At 38.5% G+C, this 25,096-nt stretch overlaps 1 protein-coding gene across 1 annotated transcript in view; it reads right to left on the minus strand.

Annotated features, from left to right (window-relative positions):
• Positions 1-25,096, minus strand: part of LOC118764392 (low-density lipoprotein receptor-related protein 2-like) — a 280,304-nt gene that overhangs the window by 236,394 nt on the left and 18,814 nt on the right. Inside the window, exons 6-9 of the mRNA XM_036505163.1 lie at positions 14,185-14,301; positions 11,365-11,601; positions 8,570-8,698; positions 655-780 (exon numbers count right to left, since the gene is read on the minus strand). Coding sequence (XP_036361056.1) covers positions 655-780; positions 8,570-8,698; positions 11,365-11,601; positions 14,185-14,301 — 609 coding nt within the window. The remainder of the gene's footprint in view (positions 1-654; positions 781-8,569; positions 8,699-11,364; positions 11,602-14,184; positions 14,302-25,096) is intronic.

A 25,096-nucleotide genomic window follows, 5' to 3' on the forward strand; every position in this document is an offset into this window, starting at 1 on the left:
GTATTGGCATGGTTTCTAAGGCTGGATGCCATTCCTAATGCCATCCACCTCAGAGGGTTACTGGGTGATTTTTACATGACACCAGCACTAGTAAGGTCACCAAATGCTCGCAAGACAAAACTGCTTATCTGAGTGAGTGAGTGGTATTGAGGGAAGTGGCTTTATACCAGAAGATGAGAGATTAAAGTACGATAGAGGGATAGGAACAGGTATGTTGCTGTAGGGAGAGAGACGTGGTTATTCCAGAGAGCAAGGGAGAGGATGGTGAAGGTATGTCAGGGCATACATGTTACATGTTAGAATCAGTCTGCTAATTCTAACGAATGCAAGGAACTGGCAGACTCGTTAACAGGATGGGCAAAATGCTGAGAGTCATTTCATCCATCTTTCCATCATGTTCTGAGTTCAAATTCTGCTGAGAGTGACTGGACCTTTCATTCTGTCAGTTAAGTACCAGTTAAGTACTGGCATTGATGTAATTGACTTACCTCCCTTGAGATTGCTGGTCTTGGGCTAAAATGGGGAACCAATATGCTAGCACTCACTTAATCATAACATCATTGTTAGATTTATAAAAAGAGAAAACAAAGCAAAAAAGTAACAAAGATAAAATAAAAAGCAAAACAAATGAAGTGAAGGATTAAGAGATCTTACGACAATTTTGTGCGGTGCCTTCATCGGAATTATCTCTGCAGTCATTCATGTGATCACAGACCCAACTTTTAGGAATACATAAACCAGTATTGCATCGGAACCGGTGAGCTGGACATGGTTTTGTGACTAGAAATGAAAAGAAGAAAAAAACAAAACAAAACAACTCAATTTACTCAATTAATAAACATTTAATTAAAATTTCACACACAGACATACATATTAACACACATACACACATTCACATGCACAGATATAAATAGTCTAACACATATACACTCACACACACACATTCACACACACATACACAAACACACATTCACATACACACAGATAGACACAGACATACGCACGCACATTCGCACATGTAAAGATACACACAGACAAACACATACACAAACACACAGTCACAGACACACACACACTCACACAAACACACACATGCACGTGGTATGATGAAGTGTAATTGAAACTAAATGGAGCAGTGAACCGGAATAATTGTGCTTAATATGCATGCATGTGGACAAAGCAACCAATTTGCCAGTGGTCAACACCTGGTGTGGTGTGACATCAACAGGTTTAATCAGACCATTTTTCTGTGAAGACACTGTTACTGGTCAAGCATACCTAGACATGTTACGCACGTCGATTCTACATGCCATACATGCATTTTATTGAAATGATGGACTTTCCTTGCAACTAGATGGTGCACTGCCACACTACTGCCAAGACATTCGAGCTGACCGAGATAAGAATTTGCAAGGAGGTTGCAGTTGAGTTTGCTGTATATTCTTCTGATTTAACACCTGCAGAATTTTACCTATTGGGTACCAAGAAGGATATCATGTATCTCAGAAAATTGGCTACACTGAGGGTCCATCATCATCATCATCATCCTTTAACGTCTGCTTTCCATGCTAGCTTGAGTTGGACGAATGACTGAGGGCTGGCAAACCAGATGGCTGCACCAGGCTCCAATCCTGATCTGGCAGAGTTTCTACAGCTGGATGCCCTTCCTAACACCAACCATTCCAAGAGTGTAGTGGGTGCTTTTTATGTGCCACTGGCACAGTGCCAGTCAGGCAGGGCCAGTCAGGCGGTACTGGCAATGACCTCACTCGAATCTTTTACACATGCCACCAGCACAGGTGCCAGTAAGGCGATGCTGGTAACGATCACACTCGATTGGTGTCTTTTACATGCCACCGGTACAGAGGCCAGATAGCCACTCTGGCATCAATCACGCTCGGATGGTGCTCTTAATATCCTACTAGCATGGGGCTCGAGTGTCAGTAAGGTGACGCTGGTAATGATCATGCTCGAATGGTGCCTTTTAAGTGCTACTGGCACTGAAGCCAGTTAGCCGCTCTGTCAATGATCACACTCGTATGGTGCTCTTTGCACCCTGCAAGCACGGATGCCCGTCATCGATTTTGATTTTGATTTTGAGGGTCCCCCAGGAAGGAAATGATGCAGAAAAGGCATCTGCAGTAATCCCACTGGACACTTATGCTAAAGTTGCCCCTGTAGCAGTTCACCATGCTAATAAGTGTCTGGAAGCTAATGGTCAGCACTTTGAGTACCCCATATAATTGTAGATGCTACAAGTAACTTGTATTAATGCCACGATGACAGGATAAATTTAGTATTAAAATATTTCTACAGGCTTTTCTTTTTATAAAATGTACATATATATTTCTAACCAGACTCTGTATGTGTATATAAATATATATATATATTTGTATGTATGTATGTATGTATGTATGTATGTATGTATGTATGTATGTATGTATGTATGTATGTATGTATATACTCACATATATACATATAAAGGCACACACGGAGACATGACAGAAGCAAATAGACACCCTTATAACCATTAAAATTTATTGAAATCTGAAATTGTATGTTCAAACTATTTATTACCTCTTATAATGTGAATATGTAATATCTAATAGACATGCCTTTTGCATTTTTCAATGCAAGGATCCTATGAAGCATGCTATTGATCAGATAACAAATATTCTCTTGGGGAATTTCTCGCCAAGTTTCATGTAGTAATTTCAAAAGATCTGGCTTTCTTGTTCTTTTTTCAAAGTGCCCTATCCATTATGTCCCAGAGGTGTTCAATAGTGTCCATATCTGGTGACTGGCTTGGCCATGGAAGGCTTTTAATGTTATTCTTTCCCAACTAATCTTGGGTCTTTTTAGCCATGTTACAAGGAGCCTCATCTTCCATAACTAAAGAGTTTTCTTTAATCATTTCTCCACTGGAGAAGATTGGAAGGAGTCCTTTCTGCAATATGGACACATATTTATCTGAATTTATGTTCCTAACACATTCCACCAGCTCTGATCGACCATTGCTCCAAATTGCTCCCCAGACCATCACAGAATATCTGCCTTGTTTCATTGTTGGCAGCAATCTCTACAGGTCAAATTCTTGATCACAGTCTCCAGACCCACACTTGACATCTGTCAGAAAATACGGCAAATATGGACTCATCGGAGAATATGATAGCATCCCAGAATGCTAGCAGATACCCCATCATCTCACTGGCCCAACCTTTCTCCACTTGATATTGTCTGGTTGAAGAAGTGGCTTCCCTCATACTGTTATGCTATGGTGGCCAAATTCGTGGAGATAACTGACAGCTGTTCTGGAACTGATATCAACTTGTTCTGCTATGTCAGAGGCCTTGCAATGAAGATTACCCTTCACACTTCACTTAACAAAGCAAAAGGTCATATCAGAGGGCGCTGGTCAACATGGGAAAGGTGATATGGACTACTTCTACTCAACTACACAATCACTCTGTTAACTGTAAAAAGTGGGATCCCAAGGTTTTCTGCAATTTCACACTGATGAAGTCCACCTTCAGATCGACCCACAATATGGCCCCTTTGAAACTTGGATAGTTCCAAGGCTTCTTTTGTATGTAGCATGATTAACAGTCACATATAGAACCTGAAACATAAAAATGTCCCTTAATTAAAAATATAAACCTTTCCAAATTAAAAAAAGCTTAAAACAATGGATGTCTATTTACTTCTGTCATGTGTGTATTATATATATATATATATATATATATATATATATATATATATATAATATATATATATATATATATATATATGGTTTTTACAGCTAGAAGCCCTACCTAACACCAATCACCCTATAGAGTGGAGTGAGGGTTTTTTTATGTGGTGCCAGCACAGGTGAGGTCAGTTCTGGCAAATGTATGTATGTATGTATGTACATACGTCTATGTAAGCATGTGTGTATGTGTATGCATGTCTGTATATGCATGTGTATATATGTATACATGTGTATATATATATATAAATTTATATATGTATGCGTATATATGTATATATGCATATGTATTAATATCTCTTACCTTGGCAGCTGTAAGTGAGTGTCACTGTCATACAAGCAGTGTCCTCCCTAAAGAATTAAGTCAGGCCTTAGGGAAATATTACTTTACTTGAAAACAAGTAAGGGTTGATGTCAGGAAGAGCATGTAACCTTAGAAATTCTACCTCAACAAATTCCGTCCAATCCATACAAGCATGGAAAAAGTGGAGATCAAAGGATGATTATGATTTGGAAATACATCCATCCTGTGTAGAGGAGAACCATGTACTGCATTAACTTGGGATTCGAGGGACCACAGCTATTAAATATCTTGCCAAAACATCTGAGAGATCTATAAAGATTAGGGATAGATGTTTTTAACAAATAACTCGACCTCCTACTGATGAAGGTCCCAAATGAATGTACATAATGGCAAGAACCTCAGAAGAGGGTAGCAATATAAAATTCCCTCCTTCACCGACAACCAAACACAGAAGATTGGCAATTAAAAAAGGAGATGACACTGGTGGTGCCCCAGCATGGCCACAGCCTTTGGGCTGAAATGCATAAGAGAATAAATGAAGAAAAGAATATACATATAGATAAATATGTATTAGAAGGTTTGGAGATGATGTACAGGTATTTTATATTAGAAGAAATGAGATACTCAGAAATTCGGATGGTTTTATATTTACAGATATTTATTTGTATATTACATGTTTTTATACATCATATAACATATATCATATATCATATATTAGCGCTTTCGTCCATTCTATTGGTGTTTTCAAATTGAACTAAGTTCTTGCAGACAATTCCACTCTTTTTATAGTGTTATTGAGTGTGTGGTGGTGGGGAGAGATATAAGATAGTACAAGAGGGTGATGAAAGAGGAGAAAGTGAGAGAGAGCATGTGTGTGCGTGTGCGTGTGTGTGCGTGTGTGTGTGTGTGTGTGTGTGTATGTGTCTATGTATATATACATTCATTCATACATTGATAGTCATCACTGACATATGAGCATCAGCCTGGTAATGTACTCCTTGTTTCTGCTTATTGTTTTAGGGGTTTGGGCAGTCATGAGTTGACAGAGACACTATAAAGATCAGAATAGGCAATAGGGCACCCAATGGTAAAACCCAACAGTATAAAATATACACCTATACGTGAATAAAAGGCGATAAAACCTAAAAGGTAAACGACTGAAGTTGAATGAAGAAAAATATAAGGAATAGATTCATGCATAATAAAGGAGGCTAAAAATATATGGCAATGGAACTAAAATAATATAAATATAAAATAATATAAATAAAATAAATATAAAATAATATAAATAAAATATATATAAATAATATAAATATAAAATAATATAAACATAAAATAATATAAATAAAATAGATATAAAATAATATAGATATAAAATAATATAAATAAAATAATATAAAATAACATAAATATAAAATAATATAAATAAAATAAATATAAAATAATATAAATTTTAAATAATATAAATATAAAATAATATAAATTTTAAATAATATAAATATAAAATAATATAAGTAAAATAAATATAAAATAATATAAAATAATATAAATATAAAATAATATAAATAAAATAAATATAAGATAATATAAATATAAAATAATATAAATAAAATAAATATAAAATAATATAAATAAAATACATACAAATAAAATAAATATAAAATAATATAAATATAAAATAATATAAATATAAAATAATATAAATAAAATAGATATAAAATACTATAAATATAAAAAATAAAATGGTAACCAGAACAGAGTCCATTCAAGATCATCTCTACGGTCATTTCAATGGATGCGGCTTCACATCGTTAATGTACAATCCATTAAGGAAATCCAATGACAACATTGTTTCATCAGGAGAAAACTTACAAAGGCTCCATGTTTCTGGTTATCCTACCCTTTATTTTTTGATTTATACTCTTGTATTTTTATATACTCTTTTCAACTTTTACTTGTTTCAGTCATTTGACAGTGGTCATGCTGGAGCACCGCCTTTAGTCAAGCAAATCGACCCCAGGACTTATTCTTTGTAAGCATAGTACTTATTCTATCGGTCTATTTTGCCGAACCGCTAAGTTAAGGGGACGTAAACACACCAGCATCGGTTGTCAAGTGATGTTGGTGGGTACAAACACAGACACACAAACATATACACACACACATACATATATATTATACATATATACAACAGGCTTCTTTCAGTGTCCGTCTACCAAATCCACTCACAAGGCTTTGGTTGGCCCGAAACTATAGTAAAAGACACTTGCCCAAGGTGCCACGCAGTGGGTCTGAATCTGGAACCATGTAGGTTGTAAGCAAGCTACTTACCACACAGCCACTCCTACGCCTACACCTACTATATATTTATATTTATATTATCTTAGTTCCATTGCCTTAAATTTTTATGCATTAATTTATTCCATATATGTTTCTTCGTTTGACTTCACTTGTATTACCCTTTTAGGTTCTATCCCCTTCAGTAAATAATGTAGATAATGTAAATAATGTAAGTAATGTACATAATTCCTCAACTCATAAATATAGAACTGTATTATCACCTTTTATTTGGGTATGTGTATATTTTATATACTGTTAGGTTTTGCCATTGGGTGCCCTATTGCTTTAATATATATCTACAGGGCAGCAAGCTGGCAGAATCATTAGTACGCCAGGCAAAATGCTTAGTGGTATTTCGTTTGCTGTTGCATTCTGAGTTCAAATTCTGCCAAGGTCGACTTTGTCTTTCGTCCTTCCGGGGTCAATTAAATAAGTACCAGTTACGTACTGGGGTCGATGTAATCAACTTAATCTCTTTGTTTGTCTTTGTTTGTCCTCTCTATGTTTAGCCCCCAGTGGGTAATAAAGAAATAAATATATATTCATATTCGATTTTGATAATTTGGGAATGATATAAAGTTGTTTTGACTGATTGGAATGTTTATTCATTATACCTTTCAATTCATTTCTTCTGTCTTTATGTTCTGAGTTCAAATTCCACTGAGGTTGACTTTACTTTTCATCCTTACTTCCTTGGGCATGGGTACATTGAAACTCCAACGTCTGGCAGCTGACTTGGCAGACACCCATAAATTTATTAACCATCTTGCAAACAATAACTCTGAGCACCTTTTCAAACTCCACCTGTCTAACACCTGTGGACATGTTTACAAAGTTAGAAAACAGCACAGCTCCCATGACTTTCGGAAACATTTTTTCACGCTAAGAGTTGCTGAAGCATGGAACAAACTGCCAGCACCAGTTGTTAGTTGTCGGAGCCTGCATCCTTCAAAACTTCCCTGCTTCCTGAGATTCGCCAACACTACACCTGATTTTCTCCCCTCCATACACACGCAAGCATGTATCTGATTCATACACTGTTCGCTTTCCAGACATTTCTACATTACAGCATATGCTTTATACACACTTTTGACAAGTTGTGGTGCACCTGAGCACTGTATACAATAATTTCATTATTATTTATCCTTTCGGGGTCGATAAATTAAGTACCAGTTGCGTACTGGGTTCGATCTAATCGACTGGCCCACTCCCTAAAGATTTCAGGCTTTGTGCCTAGAGTAGGAACGATTAAACCTTTCAATTTATTTGTCCTTTCGCCTCGGTGTCACCTGAGCACTTCCAGCTGCAGTCTGATTTTTGTTTTTATTTTTGTTCCTCGGTTTAACGAAGTTATAGAATTATCCTCTTATATATATATATAGCTGTGGCCAAAAGTTTGTTTTGAAAATTAATATTGTTATGCCCAAGCACAATACAGTTCAAATATATACAACATATATATTTGGGCACTTCGAAAATATTCTAATTTTCAAACCTGTGTTCCAAACTTTTGGCTACAACTGTATATATATTTATATGTGTGCATGTGTGTGTGTATTTGTGTCTCTGTCCCACCTACCATATAACAGCTGGTGTTGGTCTGCTTCAGTTGCCATAACGTAGCAGTTCAACAAAAGATACTGATAAAATAAGTACCTGACTTAAAAAAGTGCAAGTACTGGGGTTGTTTTGCTTGACTAAAACCTTTTCAGGTGGTGCCCCAGCTTGGCCACATTCCAGTAACTGAAACAAGTAACCATTCACTTGGATTTGATTAAAATAATTATAATTTTGTGGTATCTTGGGAGGGTCATTATGCCAGTAATAAACACACGCACACTGATTCTATTTCACTTCTTTTATTATTGTTGGTCAATTAGTTTGTCAGCTAAACAATTAACTAATTGATTGTTTGATTAATCATTCAGTTGATCAATCCCTTAGGTTTGCCAAAGCCCTTTTGTTATCATTCACAGTTTCATCAATGATATGCCCCCTTGACTACGGGTCTGCTTCTGGTCTGTCTGTCTCTTAGTTTCCGGGCTCTATATTTATATTTTTTAATGGATGTGAGTGAGAGTGGATGTAAAATAATGAAAGAAACAGTACGGATAAAACTGTCCTATAAAAACAAATCTGTAGATAAAAATTTTTAAATATAGGTTTCCATCACTTACTACAGGTTGAATTTTCATCAGATCCAGATTCACAATCCTTGTGACCATCACAACGCCAATTATTGGGAAGACACGATCCACCTAAGCACCGGAAATATCCTTCTCGACAACCTTCAGCAGTTGTTACATCTGAGTAATATCAAAATAAAAGTACTGTTAGACACTAATGCATTTTTTTGGCTATTAGTCTTTTGAATTGGTCCACAGACTGCGTATTTTTAATAAGATGCATACAGAGGAGGCGGGGGGAAAAGAATTGGAAATTACCAAACCATTTCTCACTCTCTCTCACTTCCTAAGTAATTTGATAGCTTGTGTTCTGGTATATTGAAGCAGACAGAAAAATAAAGGCGATGGGTGTATATGCATATTTCAGAAGTTATTTCTGTTTCATCAGCACTACATACAACGCATCAACTACCCATGATCACTCTGCTTAAGGTGGTACGGCCCATGCAGGCTTATAGCCTACAACAGACCCCATAAAAGTGCCACACGGGGTGGACCACCATTCCCACTCCTTTATAGCTATGCTAGTGAGTGTAGCACTATTAAATAGACCAATTTTTGCAAATCAAACGCATTCCTGACAACTGATATATTAGTATTAATCGCTGCTGTCAAGGACATGGTTTTGATGTCCAGTCACAATACACTACCAATTATAGGGAAACATTTGCAAGGTAATGCAAGATAAGACACAAGAGTGACTCCTCTTTGTTCCATTCTCTCTCTCAGCAGAGACGTCTTTCCCTTGCAAGCCACTTGGCAATCAGGTTGATGATTCATAACATGCACCTGTTTTGGTGCCACATAAGATGCACCAGTGCAGGTGCCACATAAAATACACCTGTGTTGATGCCATGTAAAATGCACCTGTACTTGTGTCACATAGAATGCATCTGTGCTGGTGCCACATAAAATGCATGTATGCTGATGTCACATAAAATGCACCAGTGTTGATGCCACATAAAATGCACCTGTGCTGGTGCCACATAAAATGCACCCGAGTTGATGCCACGTAAAATGCACCTGTGTTGATGTCACATAAAATGCTCCTGTGCTGGTGACACATAAAATGCACCTGTGTTGATGCCACATAAAATGCACCTGTGTTGATGTCACATAAAATGCACCTGTGTTGGTGCCACATAAAATGCACCTGTGCTGGTGTCACATAAAATGCCCCTGTGCTGGTGCCACATAAAATGCACCTGTGTTGATGCCACATAAAATGCACCTGTGTTGATGCCACATAAAATGCACCTGTGTTGATGCCACATAAAATGCACCAGTGCTGGTGTCACATAAAATGCACTTGTGTTGGTGCCACATAAAATGCAATGTGCAGGTGCCACATAAAATACACCTGTGTTGATGCCATGTAAAATGCACCTGTACTTGTGTCACATAGAATGCATCTGTGCTGGTGCCACATAAAATGCATGTATGCTGATGTCACATAAAATGCACCAGTGTTGATGCCACATAAAATGCACCTGTGCTGGTGCCACATAAAATGCACCCGAGTTGATGCCACGTAAAATGCACCTGTGTTGATGTCACATAAAATGCTCCTGTGCTGGTGACACATAAAATGCACCTGTGTGGATGCCCCATAAAATGCATCTGTGTTAATGTCACATAACATGCACCTCTGTTGGTTCCACATAAAATGCACCTGTGCTGGTGCCACATAAAATGCACCTGTGATGGTGCCACATAAAATGCTCCTGTGTTGATGATTCATAAAATGCACCTGTGTTGATGCCACATAAAATGCACCAGTGCTGGTGTCACATAAAATGCACTTGTGTTGGTGCCACATAAAATGCAATGTGTTGGTTCCACATAAAATACACCAATGCTAGCTCCACATAAAATGCACCAGTGTTGGTGCCACATAAAATGCACCTGTGCAGATGCCCCATAGAATGCACCTGTGATAATGCCACGTAACATGCACCTCTGTTGGTTCCACATAAAATGCACCTGTGCTGGTGCCACATAAAATGCACCAGTGCTGGTGCCAAATGTGCTGGTGCCACATAAAATGCACCTGTGATGGTGCTACATAAAAAAGGTATTTGTGCTGGTGCCACATAAAAATCGTCTGTGCTGGTGCCATGTAAAATGCATGCCTGCTGGTGCCATGTAAAACGTGTATGTGCTAGTGATGCCTGAAAAGCACCCAGTGCACTCTGTAAGGTGGTTGTTTGTTAGGAAGCTCATCCAGCTGTGGAAACCATAGTAGAACAGACAAGTGGAGCCTAATGCAGCTCTCTGGCTTACCAGCACTTGTCAAACCATTCAGCTTGTGCTAGCATGGGAAACCAACATTAAATGACCGGTATAAATATGATTATAGATTGAAAGAAGGCAGCATGCTGGCATAATCGTTAGCATGCCGGGCAAGATGCTTAATGACATTTCATTCACATTTATGTTTTGATTTACACCGAGGCCAACTTTACATTAATCCTTTAAGGGTCAATAAAATAAGTCCCAGTTGAGAACTGGGGTCAATGCAATCAACCCATGAAACTGCTGGCCTTGCACTAAAATTTGAAACCAACATTATAGGGTGAAAGAGATTGTTTATTTGTGTGTATTTACTCTGATGCACAAAGGACTTGGATGTATTCTCAGTAGATATATACAAAAGTTATGATCTCTGCATTGCCTCTTTTCTTCAGAAAAGAGAAGAGAGAAACTGAAATCAAACAAAAGACCAACTGAATCAACCACTTTGCTCAGACACAAATATTCACAAAAAATTATACATTTTTACTTACTACATCCAACTTCATCACTTCCATCTTCACAGTTTGCTACACCATCACAGTGACGCATTTTGTGGATACAAATATTTGATGTTGGACATTTCCATTGATATGGAGAACATTTTGCCTCTGGGCAGTTGCGTTCATCACTCCCATCTCGGCAATTTCGTCTTCCATTGCAGAGAAACGATTGAGATAAGCATTTATAACCATCACACTTGAAGAAATATGGAAGACAAGTATGATTAGCTGTAAAGAAATCAAAATATTAAAATGTGTGTATGTGAGTGAGTGAGTGAGTGTGTGTGTATGTGTGTGTGTGTGTGCATGTTTGTGTGTATGTGCATGTGTGTGTGTGTGTGTGCAGGGGGAGTTGTTTTATAATCTATTGTAAATCAGTATATTACATTATGTGTATTAAATTATATATATCATATATATATATATATATATATATTAAATTATATATATATATATATGAAACAAATGTAGCTTTACCTTTATATATCAATCCTGCTAAGTGTGTGTATGAGTGTTTATATATACACACATAAACACACACATACACAGATATGGTTCTAAAACTGTACAAAAAAAAAAAAAAAAAACAAAGACGGAGACAGATGAAGGAACAATAACAAGGTGTATTAGATGCTTGGGGAAAATGGAAGAGTCTTTGACGTTTTCTGCCTATGCCTTTCTACAGAAAGGAATGCGGACAGAAAACAAATGGAGGGAATAAAAGAATGGAGAGAGAAAATGTGTGTGTGTGTATGTGTGTGTGCATTTGTGTGTGTGTATATGTGTGTGTGTGTGTGAACTTTAGGATAGTTAAAATATGCTTGTGATAAATTTCAACTTCTAAAAAGGCAAATTCACTGCTGTCGCAATGAACAAAAATATTCTTTCTTATGATAAAAAGGTGTAAAAGCACCATATCTGTCTAGTGCTGCCCTTTGTCAAATTCCTAGATACTGTGTTTGAAGTTCTTTAGCCATCTTCAATGGGAAATACCGAAAGGAGCCAAACTTTTGACTAAAACACAGTCAACAACCTTGACTGAGTTGCACCTTTAGACTGCCAGGTGAGAAAAAAATTACAGCAGTATCATCGCCGAGCAGTGTTTAGGCATAAGCAAAGTTTAGGTGAGATAAAATATATGTTTGTGACATATTTCAACTGCTAAAGGCAAATCTACTGCGCTTACCATTGAGAAAAATTATTTTCTATGGTAAAAAGGTGTGAAAATACCATCTCTGTTCAGTGCTGCCCCCTGTAGAATTCCCAGATGCTGTGTTTGTAGCTCTTTAGCTGTTATCAATGGGAAATACAGAATTTTTAGCTCCAGAGTTGCCTCTCTTTGGTATTTCCGATATTTTGAGGTGGTTGGATAGATGGTAGGTAAAAAGATGGTTCAGAGGAGGGAAAGTGAGTGTTGGCTGGCAGTACATCATGGTGAAGTTACTGTGTATTGGATGGAGGTAGGCGGAAGGATGAAAGTGGCCGAATGCAGTCTCCAATATCTAGGTTTGTTGAAGGGTAAGTGAGCAGAATGATGAGAATGGTGTGATTAGTACAGTTGGTAGGTGAGATGAGAGATTGAGGGCTCTGTGTGTGTTAAAGAGAAGCCGGATGAAAAGGAGGTTCAGTTGTGAGTAGATAGGGAGCAGAAGCAAGGGTGTAAGATGAGGGTTAATAAATGTGAGCTTAGTAGGGTAAACATATGAGGAGGTGCTGGAAAGTTCCTGGCCTTGGGTTAAAGAAAATACAGGAGGATCAGTTTAATTATGGTTTTATCCAACATATTCTCCTCTCAGATTCAAACACTTATTGCAGTAGTCCTTCAGATTATCTAATCCCTGTAAAAGAACTTGGAAGGTTGAGCCTTAAACCAGGCTTTTCATGACACCCTTAAAGCTAGGAACTTTTCTGCACCCTGTTGTGAGTGTGTGTGTATACATACATACATACATATATATATATATATATATATATATATATATAGAGAGAGAGAGAGAGAGAGAGAGTAATTGTATACTGTCAACTTAATGTGACAGTCCCATGAAGGGAATCAACCACAGCTGATGACACACAGACGGGGAAAGACTAAGAAACTAGTCTCTGGGTCCAGGCTTAGCTGGGTGGAGGTGCTTGTCTCCCCCTTGTAAACGTAAGGACACAGGAAATTTGTCAAGGCCAACAGGAAGCGTTGATGCTTCCTAGGGTTAAATAGCAGTGGTGTGATTCTCTTCATGGGACTGTCACATTAAGTTGACAGTACACAACCACTCTATCATACCACTACTGCTTATATCTCTCTGAAATATTTAGAAATGTAATATATATATATATATATATATATGAATGTATGTATGTATATATATATACACACAGACAGACACACAAACATAGACATACATACACACATGTGCAAAAGGGTGCTGAGAAGTTCCTGGATTTGGGTAAATGAAAATACACGAAGATCAGTTAATTATGATTTCAGTCAACATATTCCCCTCTCAGATTCGCACACTTATCACAGTGGTCTTCCAGTTTTTCTAAGACTGCTAGAGGACTCAGAATTTGGGGCCCTCCATCTAGGCATTATGCAATACTGCTAAAGCCTGGAACTTCTCAGTACCACCTCGTATTGCAGCTTTGAAATTCCACTCATACATTAGCCCATATATTACCGTGGATGGACAGGTCCACTGTTGCTCTGTGTCACCATCATGATGTTTACTTGCTATCAGGTTGCATTTTGATTTAACATTGTTCATTTGTAGTTGTTGCAAATAAAACATTATTATAAATAAATTTATGTTTCTTTACCACAGAAGGCGCCTTCATCAGATCCATCAGTACAGTCAGTGTAGGAATTGCATTTTCGAGAACGGTGTATACAAAAACCATTATTGCACCGAAATTGAAAACTGCTGCAGTTAAAATCTTGGAAAATTATAAAAGAAAAAAGAATACATAAAAATTGAATAACATGAAACAATGCTTTGTTGTGTAACAATATGATGGAGTCATTAACAATGAAACTCTCTAAATATAGCTTGAAAATAATACCTGTCACCATTCTTGTTTTAATGACCACATTTCCATGGTTGTAAGCATTGGATACAGCTTATTGAGATGGACTTTCTAGGGCCACATGCCCTTCTTGTTGCCAGCCCTTACCTTTTTTCCACGACCAGACACGATTTTGCAAAATATTGGGAACGAATGGCATTCATTTACACATATCATGTGATTCATGACACGGAGACACACACACACACACGCACGTGCATATATCATGCAAGTACTTGGCAATAACACAGGAACTGATGCCATGTAAAAGAACACCCAGTTCAATCTGTAGAATGGTTAGTTGTAGAAAGCATACCAAAGCAGACACAGAACCTGGCAGAGCCCTCTGGCTTGTTTGTTCTTGTCAAGCTGTCCAACTCATGCCAGCATGGAAAAAGGGATGTTAAATGATGATGATGATGATGATGATATAGTAACCACAAAACTTATGATGTACAAGTCTGTCGGCACTAAGTATTTTATTGCAAAATGAATATTTATAAGACTACATAAGACTACAAAAGACTACAAAAGACTACATAAGACTACAAAAGACTACAAAAGACTACAAAAGACTACAAAAGACTACATAAGACTACAAAAGACTACAAAAGACTACAAAAGACTACAAAAGACTACATAAGACTACAAAAGACTACAAAAGACTACATAAGACTACATAAGACTACAAGGCGGCAAGCTGGCAGAAACGTTAGCAGGCTGAGCGAAATGCTTAGCGGTATTTCGTCTGCTGCTACGTTCTGAGTTCAAATTCCGCCGAGGTCGACTTTGCCTTTCATCCTTTCGGGGTCGATTAAATAAGTACCATCTACGCACTGGGGTCGATATAATCGACTTAATCCGTTTGTCTGTCCTTGTTTGTCCTCTCTGTGTTTAGCTCCTTGTGGGTAGTAAAGAAATAGGTATAAGACTACAAAAGAATATACTAGACTTTACGAGACTTTAAAAAACTTTATAAGAAGTGTTGAAAGGGTCGTCCTTCATTTTCAATACATAAATTCACTCTTCTACAACAGAAGAAAGAGTAAGAGAAAGTTGTGGCGAAAGAATACAGCAGGGATCGCCCCCCCCCCCTGCCGCAGCCTCGTGGAGCTTTAGGTATTTTTTGCTCAGTAAACACTCCCAACGCCCGGTCTAGGAATCGAAACCATGATCCTATGACCGCGAGTCCGCTGCCCTAACCACTGGGCCATTGCATTTCCACACACACACACATATTCATATATATATATATATATATATATATATATATATATATTATATATATATATATATTATATATATATATATATATATATATATATATTATATATATATATATATATATATATATATATATATATATATATATATATATTATATATATATATAAAAGTATATGAAAGAATGGAGTTGAACGACTAGTTAACAAATATCCTTTATTCTCGAAACATATGTCGAGAATAAAGGATATTTGTTAACTAGTCGTTCAACTCCATTCTTTCATATACTTATAATTTTAAAATAAACATACAAATTTCCGCACGAAGACACGTAGTCTATGCCCTAGGGACGTAGCTTCAACCGTGTTCTTTTTGATGGGAATTTGCTACCCAGGTATCGGTTATCTTTCAAATTATCCTTAATAAGATAATTCATTCAACTACTCAAATATATATATATATATATATATATATAATCATCATCATCATCTTTTAACATCTGCTTGCCATACTGGTAGGGTTGGATGGTTTGACTAAAAACTGGTAAGCTGGAGTTATGGTTGCACTGGGGGATTTGCACCAGGGTGGGTGGGAGTTACATTGTGGCGAGTTGCACCAGAGTGTTCTGATCTGATTTGGCAAAATTTGTAGAGCTGGATGCCTTTCCTAACCTCAACCACTCTGAGAGTGTACCAAGTATTTTTTAGGTGCCACTGGCACAGGTATCATTAATCTGGCACCAACATCGGCCATGAGACTATGGTCTCATTTCGCATGACAGGTCTACACAAGCATCGCATATCGCCAAAGGTCTTGGTCATCTGTCACTGCTTCTACAAGACCCAGTGCTTAAATAATGCATTTTACCTGTATATATACATATGTACAAATATGCACCAATATCTATTTGAGGATTTTTTTCTTTTCGTCACAGTTAAATTATATGTATATGTATATGTTTATCCTTCGAATTAACATGATTTTACAGAATATTTCATAATAAGAAAACATTTGTTACGATATAATAGATAAGCTATAAGAGCCATGTTATATGTATCCTGTTTCATGTATTTATACATGGCACCAATGCCAGTCAGACGGCACTAGCATCGGCCATGACTACATTTTCATTCAGTTCAACAAGTCTTTACAAGCACAGCATATCACTCAAAGATTGAAGAGTGCTTTTAATGGGCCAGTTAACCAACACTGGCGTTGTCCACCACTACAATCTCACCTGGCTTGATGTCACTGTCTCGATATGTCCAACGCTCAAAAGCTTTTTTTGTTTTTATAATGTACCAGTCAGACAGCACTGACATCAGCCATGACTACAATTTCACTCGGTTTGACATATCTTCACAAGCACAGCATATCACCCAATGATTGAAGGGAGCCTTTAACGGGCCAGTTACATGACACTAGCATTGGTAATAACTACAGTCTCACTTGGCTTGCTGGGTCTTCTCAAGCACAGCGTATCACCAAAGATCTTGGTCACTTGTCATTGCCTCTGTGAAGCCCAACATTCAAAGAGCATGCTTTGTCCCATGTCTTCCTAGGTCTACCTCTTCCACAGGTTCCCTCCACCATTAGAGTGCAATACTTCTTCACACAGCTCTCCTCATCCATATGTAGCACATGACCATACCAGCACAGTCATCTCTCTTGCACATCACGTCTGATACTTCTTATGTCCAACATTTCTCTCATGATGCTTACACTCTGTCTTGCCTGCACACTGACATTATCCAGCGAAGCATACTAGCTTCATTTCTTGCAAGCGTACACATGTCTTCAGCAGCCACAGCTCATGTTTCACTGATGTGTAGCATAACTGTTCGCACATAGGCATCATACAGTCAGCCTTTCATTCAGAGCGAGATGCCCTTTGTTACCAGCAGAAGTAGGAGCACTCTGAAATTTGCGCAGCCTATTCTCCTATTCTTATTCTAACAGCAATGCTCGCTCTCTCTCTTTCTTTCTCTCTCTTTATATAAATATATATAAATACACACACACGCGCGCATATACACGGAGGTAAAATGGCTGAGTTCCTTTTGAGTGTTGGGCCTCACGGTGGTACTGACTGAGACTTTTTGCATTATATCATGTTTGAGAAGAAGACTCAACATGCTGAGCAAAATTGCAGTCGTGGCAGATACCAGTGTCATGCAAATGCCACCTGTGCCAGTGGAACATAAAAGAACCCATTGCACTCTCAGAGTGATTGGTGTTAGGAAGGGCATCCAGCCATAGAAAACCATGCCAAATCAGACTGGAATCTGGTACGGCCTTCCAGCTTACCAGCCCTGGTCAAAACGTCCAACTCATACCAGCATGGACACAATGGACTTTAAATGATGATGATGATAATATACATACACACACACACACACACACACACACATATATGTATATATATTTATATATATATATATACATATATACATATATATATATATGGAAGTTAAGATTCCTGGAGGACTGGGTCGAGGACCATCCAAAACCACATCCCTTTCTTCGTCCTCACTGAAACCCATCTTAGTGACCTCCACTTGGAAGCTGAGGTGAAAGTTAAAAATTTCAAAACCATTCGTGCTGATCGTGCTGGCAGAAGAAAGGTGTGGGACTGCCTTTATGTCAATGATTCATTCTCAACAGAAGCCATGAACACATTTTCCAATGGATACTGCGAAGCAGTCGCTGTTTTCAGCCAAACCAACAACTTAACAGTAGTTGGGCTCTACAGACCACCCCAAACGCCCCTACCATGCTTCAAGGAATGCCTCAACAGCATAAAGTGTTTCATTCAGCAGTGTCAAACCTGACAACATTTTAATGATGGGAGACTTCAACCTTCCCGGGGTTGACTGGTCTACAAACAGTCTGCCGCCAGGTTCTTCTCTCTCAACCCCTGACAGGGAGGCAGTGGAATGGATCGCTTCTTGACTTCATGGATGATTCTTCCTGTCCCAAACTGGTACTCGAACCAACGAGATGCCACAAAAACGTCTTAGACTTAATTTTCAGCAATCACACTGATACTATCCACAATATTGCAGTGGAGAAAACCCTACTCTCCGACCATGACATGGTTCTCTGTGATCTGAGATTCCACTGGCCAAAATGCAAAACAAATGTCATCCCTCTGTTCATCCATTTGACACTATGGATTTCCACAATGCAAACTGGGAAGCGATCAATAATGATCTTGCACAAGTCGATTGGTCCTTCACGCACACATACACACCCACTAACATCAAAAAGTCCTGGCAGTCACTTGTAGACACCATCACGAACATATGTGCAAGACACACCCCATTAAGATCTGCAAACAAATCTAAGTGTCGAATCCTAGAAATAGAAAATCTCTCATAAGGAAAATTAAAAGAATTAACAAAAAGATCAACATGCTGAAATACTGTCAACAGCAACACACCAACCTGACTGCCATCTCGTCGCTAGAGATTAAAAAACATAAACTCCAAAAACAACATGATGTCTATCATCAATAGTCAACGAAGAGCTGAAGAGGCCTGGGCCATTGAGAAGATCAAACTCAATCCCAAAGTGTTCTTTTCATTTGCAAAAAAAACACAGAGTCACTGGTTCTACTGTTGGCCCTCTGATTGATGAAAATGGTACTCTTCAAGACAATGCCAAAACCATGGGAGAGAGATATTGCAGAAACAATATTGCTCTGTTTTCAGCAATCCTGATATGACTGATCTGGGCTGTATCAGTGATGTTACTCCCCAATACACTTTATCGGACATAACATTTGGAGCTCCTGATGTCCTAGCAGCAATAAAGGAAATGAAGCATAATTCAGCAGTAGGTCCCGATAGGTTCCCTGCTTGTGTCTTGAAGATGTGTCAAAACCAACTTGCACCCCCTCTAGCCAATCTGTGGCGGAACTCACTGGATGCTGGATATATACCAGAAGACCTTCTATCCCAGTCTGTTGTCCCAGTTTTCAAAAAAGGAAACAATCGCTTGCCGTGAATTACCGTCCAATCTCACTCACCTCTCATATCATCAAGGTATTTGAGAGGGTGCTGAGATCGCGTATGACTCACTTCCTTGAGAGTCATAATATGCTGAACCCAACCAGCATGGATTCCGTAATGGGAGAGATTGCCTGACGCAGCTACTGCATCATTTTGATGACATTTTGAGAGCCTTGGGAGAAGGTTCCAACACTGATGTCATCTACCTTGATTTCAGCAAGGCCTTTGACAGGGTTGATCATAAGATCCTTCTGAGAAAGCTGTCCAATATTGGTGTCACTGGAAAGCTGCTGCAGTGGATCAGTGCTTTCTGTCTAACAGAACCCAACATGTTGTAGTCGAGGGAGTCAAATATCCAGCCCAGCCAAAGTCAGCAGTGGTGTCCCACAAGGCACTGTGTTGGGCCCACTTCTCTTCATCATCTACATAAATGATATTACTGACACCATCAAACACAGTAACATCAGAACCTTCGCTGATGATTCCAAGCTCCAGAAGGTCATCAATGGCGTGGATGACCGAATAAACCTTCAGTCAGACCTACTGGCTGTTGTCCAATGGGCGGAAAAGAATAACATGTTGCTAAATGAAGACAATTCGAACTGATCCACTTTGGAAGGGAGGACGCTCTGAAACTCCCATACTCTCTTCCTTCTGGAGAAATTCTCATGGCATCCAACAACATCAGAGACTTGGGAGTAGTAACAGTGGACAACAACATAAGCTGGGCTACACATATAAGCAGCAAAGTTGACATGGCCCGCAGAATGTGTTCCTGGATTCTCAGAACCTTCCAGTCGAGAGATTCCCACGCTATTATCCTTCTCTTCTCCACTTTTGCCCGACCCCACCTTGAATACTGCTGTCCACTGTGGTCTCCCTACACAAAAACAAATATTATGAGAATTGAAGCTCCCCAAAGGTCAATCACAAAAAAGATAGATGGCATGTCAGACCTTGACTACTGGGGTAGACTAGAGAAGCTGAAATTGTATTCACTCCAACGACGCCGTGAACGCTACATTATCTGTATGATGTGGAAAATATTCCATCAGCACTGTCCAAGGCTTGGACCACGTGCCATCCGTCCACAACAGAAATCTAAATCGCATCACATAACGACAATACGGCACAACTATTTCACCTCAATTGGACCCGCTCTCTTCAACACCACACCAGGATACGTCAAAAAAGATACTGACCACACAAATTCAAGAAGTCTTTGGACAAATTCCTTCAAACAGTACCGGACAAACCACCCACAAACCCGGATATGTCTCCGCAAACAATAACTCTCTGCTCGAATGGCCTTGGTGCCCAAATCCTGAACTGAAAGACTTCGCCAGGTGGTGCTATTAAGTTAGACATGGCCTGGGCCAATACTGGCCAAAACCTTTCTAAGTTATTCTAAGTTATATATATATATATATATATATATATATATATATATGTATGTATATATATCTATCTATTGTATATATATATATCTATATGTATATATATATATATGTATATATATATCTATATGTATATATATATACATATATATATATATATATATACATATAGATATATATATACATATATATATATATACATATAGATATATATATACATATAGATAGATATATATACATACATATATATATATATATATATATATATATATATATATATATATCTTTATATATATAAAACTGAGAATGTGTGCCTGTCTGCCTCTCACTCTCTCTCTCTGTCTGTCTGTGTTTCCCTAAAACTTGAGAACTACACAACCAATTCCATTCAATTTTTACACATGCCTTACTTAGGGTCCAAGGAGTGTCATCAGCAAAAAAATGTTAAATTTCTTGCCTAGAGCGAGCCCATAGCAATATCATATCTTCTCCACTATTTCAGTATTACATGTTAAAAGTGAAACAAAAACGTTTGATTGATTGATTGATTCTAATTTCAGCTCATGAGCTGTGGCCATGCTGGGGCACCGCCATTTGGTGTTGCTACATGGTTTTACTTCATGAAAGCTTTTTAGCAACTGACATTTGGTGCATGAGAGAGTTCGATGCAGCTGCCCTCATCTGCACCTCCTGCCGTGAAGTTGGTTCATCTGGGACACCTGACAGGAAGAGATCCAGTTTCATTTTAAAGACATCTGCATCCACCCCATGCAGGTCTCTTAGGTTCTTCGGGAGGATATTGAAGAGCTGTGGGCCTCGGAAGCCCAGGCTATCACAGTATTTTGTCCTACATCTGATGGCAAATTTGGAGTCCTAGGCACCATGCAGTGGCGCCCAGTTCTGGCATTTGTGTAACTCTCGAAGCCAAAGTTGGGACAAGTCCCTCCAGGATCTTCCAGATGTATATATGGCATATCTTTCCCGCCTACGCTCCAAGGAATATAGTTTTAATCTCTTGAGTTTCCCCCAGTAGCTTATATTCTGCATAGAGGCTATCTTCTTCGTGTAGCTACGTTGGATCGCCTCAAGTTCTGTGATCAACTTGACACTGGATGGTGACCACAACTGAGAGCAATAGTCAAAGTGGCTTAGGACAAGTGTCCTCCAGAGGACCATCATGGTTTCTTGTTCTAAAGGTTCTGAGAATCCATCCGGCCAGTCGCCTACATTTCATTGCCAATTTAGCAACATGTACACGAAAGGTTGCGTCATCACTCATGTAAATACCCAGGTCACGCACTGATTGTGCCTCTGGGATTGCAATTCCTCCGGGTCCAGTGTATTCTATTTTCTCTATTTCTCTGTTTCTCTATTTTATGTCAGATACTTTCACTTTAACAATAAAAATAATAACTATTGAATTATATGTAGTAAGTAATAATTAAAATCAAACTAAAGTAACATAACAAAAGTAAAAATAGCAATTGGTATAAAATTGCATCAATGATTTGAACTTGAATAAGTGGTTTAACATGAATGGGAATAAATTAAAAATAAAATTAGCGTGCAGAAATGGAATAAACCAGATGGATAATAAAAAATTAAATTAAAGAAAAGACTATTGTCTATAAAGTATACAATGTAGAGAAAAAAGATTTGAACACATGGAGGTAAGCACCTTCGAAAAGTGTCTTGGTGCGACTATGAAAGGTATCTAACCAGAGGCGGTAAATTCGCCACAATAGAAGCAAAGTTGGAGTCAACGGAGCGTACAAGGGAGTACTCGACTCAAACTTGCAAAGTGGAAATATTTTATTTTTACCTTTATATCTGGGACGTAGGACGTCCCGGAAAAAAATTTTAAATGTCCCTCCTCCCCACCAGAAGTAGAAGTAGGCTGGATTGTAGCCACACTTCTATACAAGAGGGAGGACAAGATACAATTGATCGAATTTACAAGAGACGGGCTAACAATTCCAGTGTGTTCTATATTTTGAGTATTGTTATCACTGGCGATATCAAGATATAACTTTGTATTTTGTACTTTATGTGTAGATGTATATATATATAGATGTACATGTAATATGTACACATATATATACACATATATACAAGCACTAGCACTATGACCCGGCAACGACGGGTCTTTAATGCTAGTATATATAAATATATATATACTATATATATATATATACAAATACATATATACGTTTATATATTTGTTGTGCAAGATTTTTTATGTGAAATCGTGTGTTGAAACAGATATTGTTGTATTTCGGAATGGTCATTTTGCCAGTTTAGCCAATAACAACACACGCACTATATTTGGTGTTACTTTGGCCGAAATAAGATTAAGTTTAATGTAAAAAATAAATAACACTGAAGCAAAGTAACACCAAATATAGTGCATGTGTTGTTATTGGCTAAACTGGCAAAATGACTATTCCGAATACAACATACATACATACATACATATATATACATATATATATATATATATATATATATATATATATATATATATATATATATATATATAATATATATATATATATATATATATATATATATATAGATAGATAGATAGATAGATAGATAGATATATCATCATCATCATCATCAGCGTTTAACATCCGTTTGCCATGCTAGCATGGGTTGCACGATTTTGACTGAGGGCTGGCGAACCAGATGGCTGCACCAGGCTCCAATCTTGATCTGGCAGAGTTTCTACAGCTGGATGCCCTTCCTAACGCCAACCACTCCGAAAGTGTAGTGGGTGCTTTTTACGTGCCACCGGCACGGGGGCCAGTCAGGCGGTACTGGCAATGACCTCGCTCGAATCTTTTTACACGTGCCACCGGCACAGGTGCCATGTTGCGCCATTGGAAACAATCACGCTCGAATGGTGCCCTTTTACGTGCCATGGGTATGGAAGCCAGTTGGCTGCTCTGGCAACAATCATGCTTGGATGGTGTTCTTGGCACCCTACTAGCACAGGCATAAGTGCCAATAAGGTGACACTAGTAATGATCATACTCGAATAGCCGCTCTGTCAACGATCACACTCGTATGGTGCTCTTTGCACCCTGCTAGCACAGATGCCAGTCATCGAAATGATTTTAATTTTGATTGTGTCTTCAGTTGCCTCAACAGGTCTTTGCAAGCAGAGTTTAGTGACCAAAGAAGGAAAAGGTACGCATACGCGGGCTGGTTACGCTCCTGGCATACTCCACAGGTAATGGTCATATTTGGCTTGCCGGGTCTTCTCGAGCACAGCTTATTTCCAAAAGTCTCGGTCGTTAGTCATTTCCTTGGTGAGGCCTAATGTTCGAAGGTCGTGCTTCACCACTTCATCACAGGTCTTAGTGGGTCTACCTCTTCCACAGGTTCCCTCAACCGCTAGGGTGTGGCACTTTTTCACACAGCTATCCTCATCCATTCTCGCCACATGACCATACCAGTGCAGTGGTCTCTCTTGCACACAGCATCTAAGGCTTCTTAGGTCCAACTTTTCTCTCAAGGTACTTACACTCTGTCGAATATGCACACTGACATTACACATCCATCGGATCATACTAGCTTCATTTCTTGCGAGCTTACGTATGTCCTCAGCAGTCACAACCCATATTTCACTGCCGTGTAGCATGGCTGTTCGTACACATGTATCATACAGTCTACCTTTTACTCTGAGCGAGAGGCCCTTTGTTACCAGCAGAGGTAAGAGCTCTCTGAACTTTGCCCAAGCTATTCTTCTTCTAGCAGCTACACTTTCAGTGCACCCTCCTCCACTACTGACTTGGTAACGGAAGCTATCAACTACTTCTAATATTTCTCCCTGGAGTGTGGCAGAAGTTGTTCTCTGCGCATTTTCAGTGTTTATCGCTCCCGAGCATCTGCCACATACAAAAACTATCTTCCCAGTTAGCCTTCCTTTGATATTACTGCACCTCTTATGTGTCCATAGCTTACACAGGGTACATCTTATAGAGTTTCTGCCTACGCCTCTACTACAGATCGAGCAGGGCCATCTACC

Source organism: Octopus sinensis, linkage group LG8, assembly GCF_006345805.1.
Source record: "Octopus sinensis linkage group LG8, ASM634580v1, whole genome shotgun sequence".
Taxonomy (NCBI): Eukaryota; Metazoa; Mollusca; class Cephalopoda; order Octopoda; family Octopodidae; genus Octopus; species Octopus sinensis.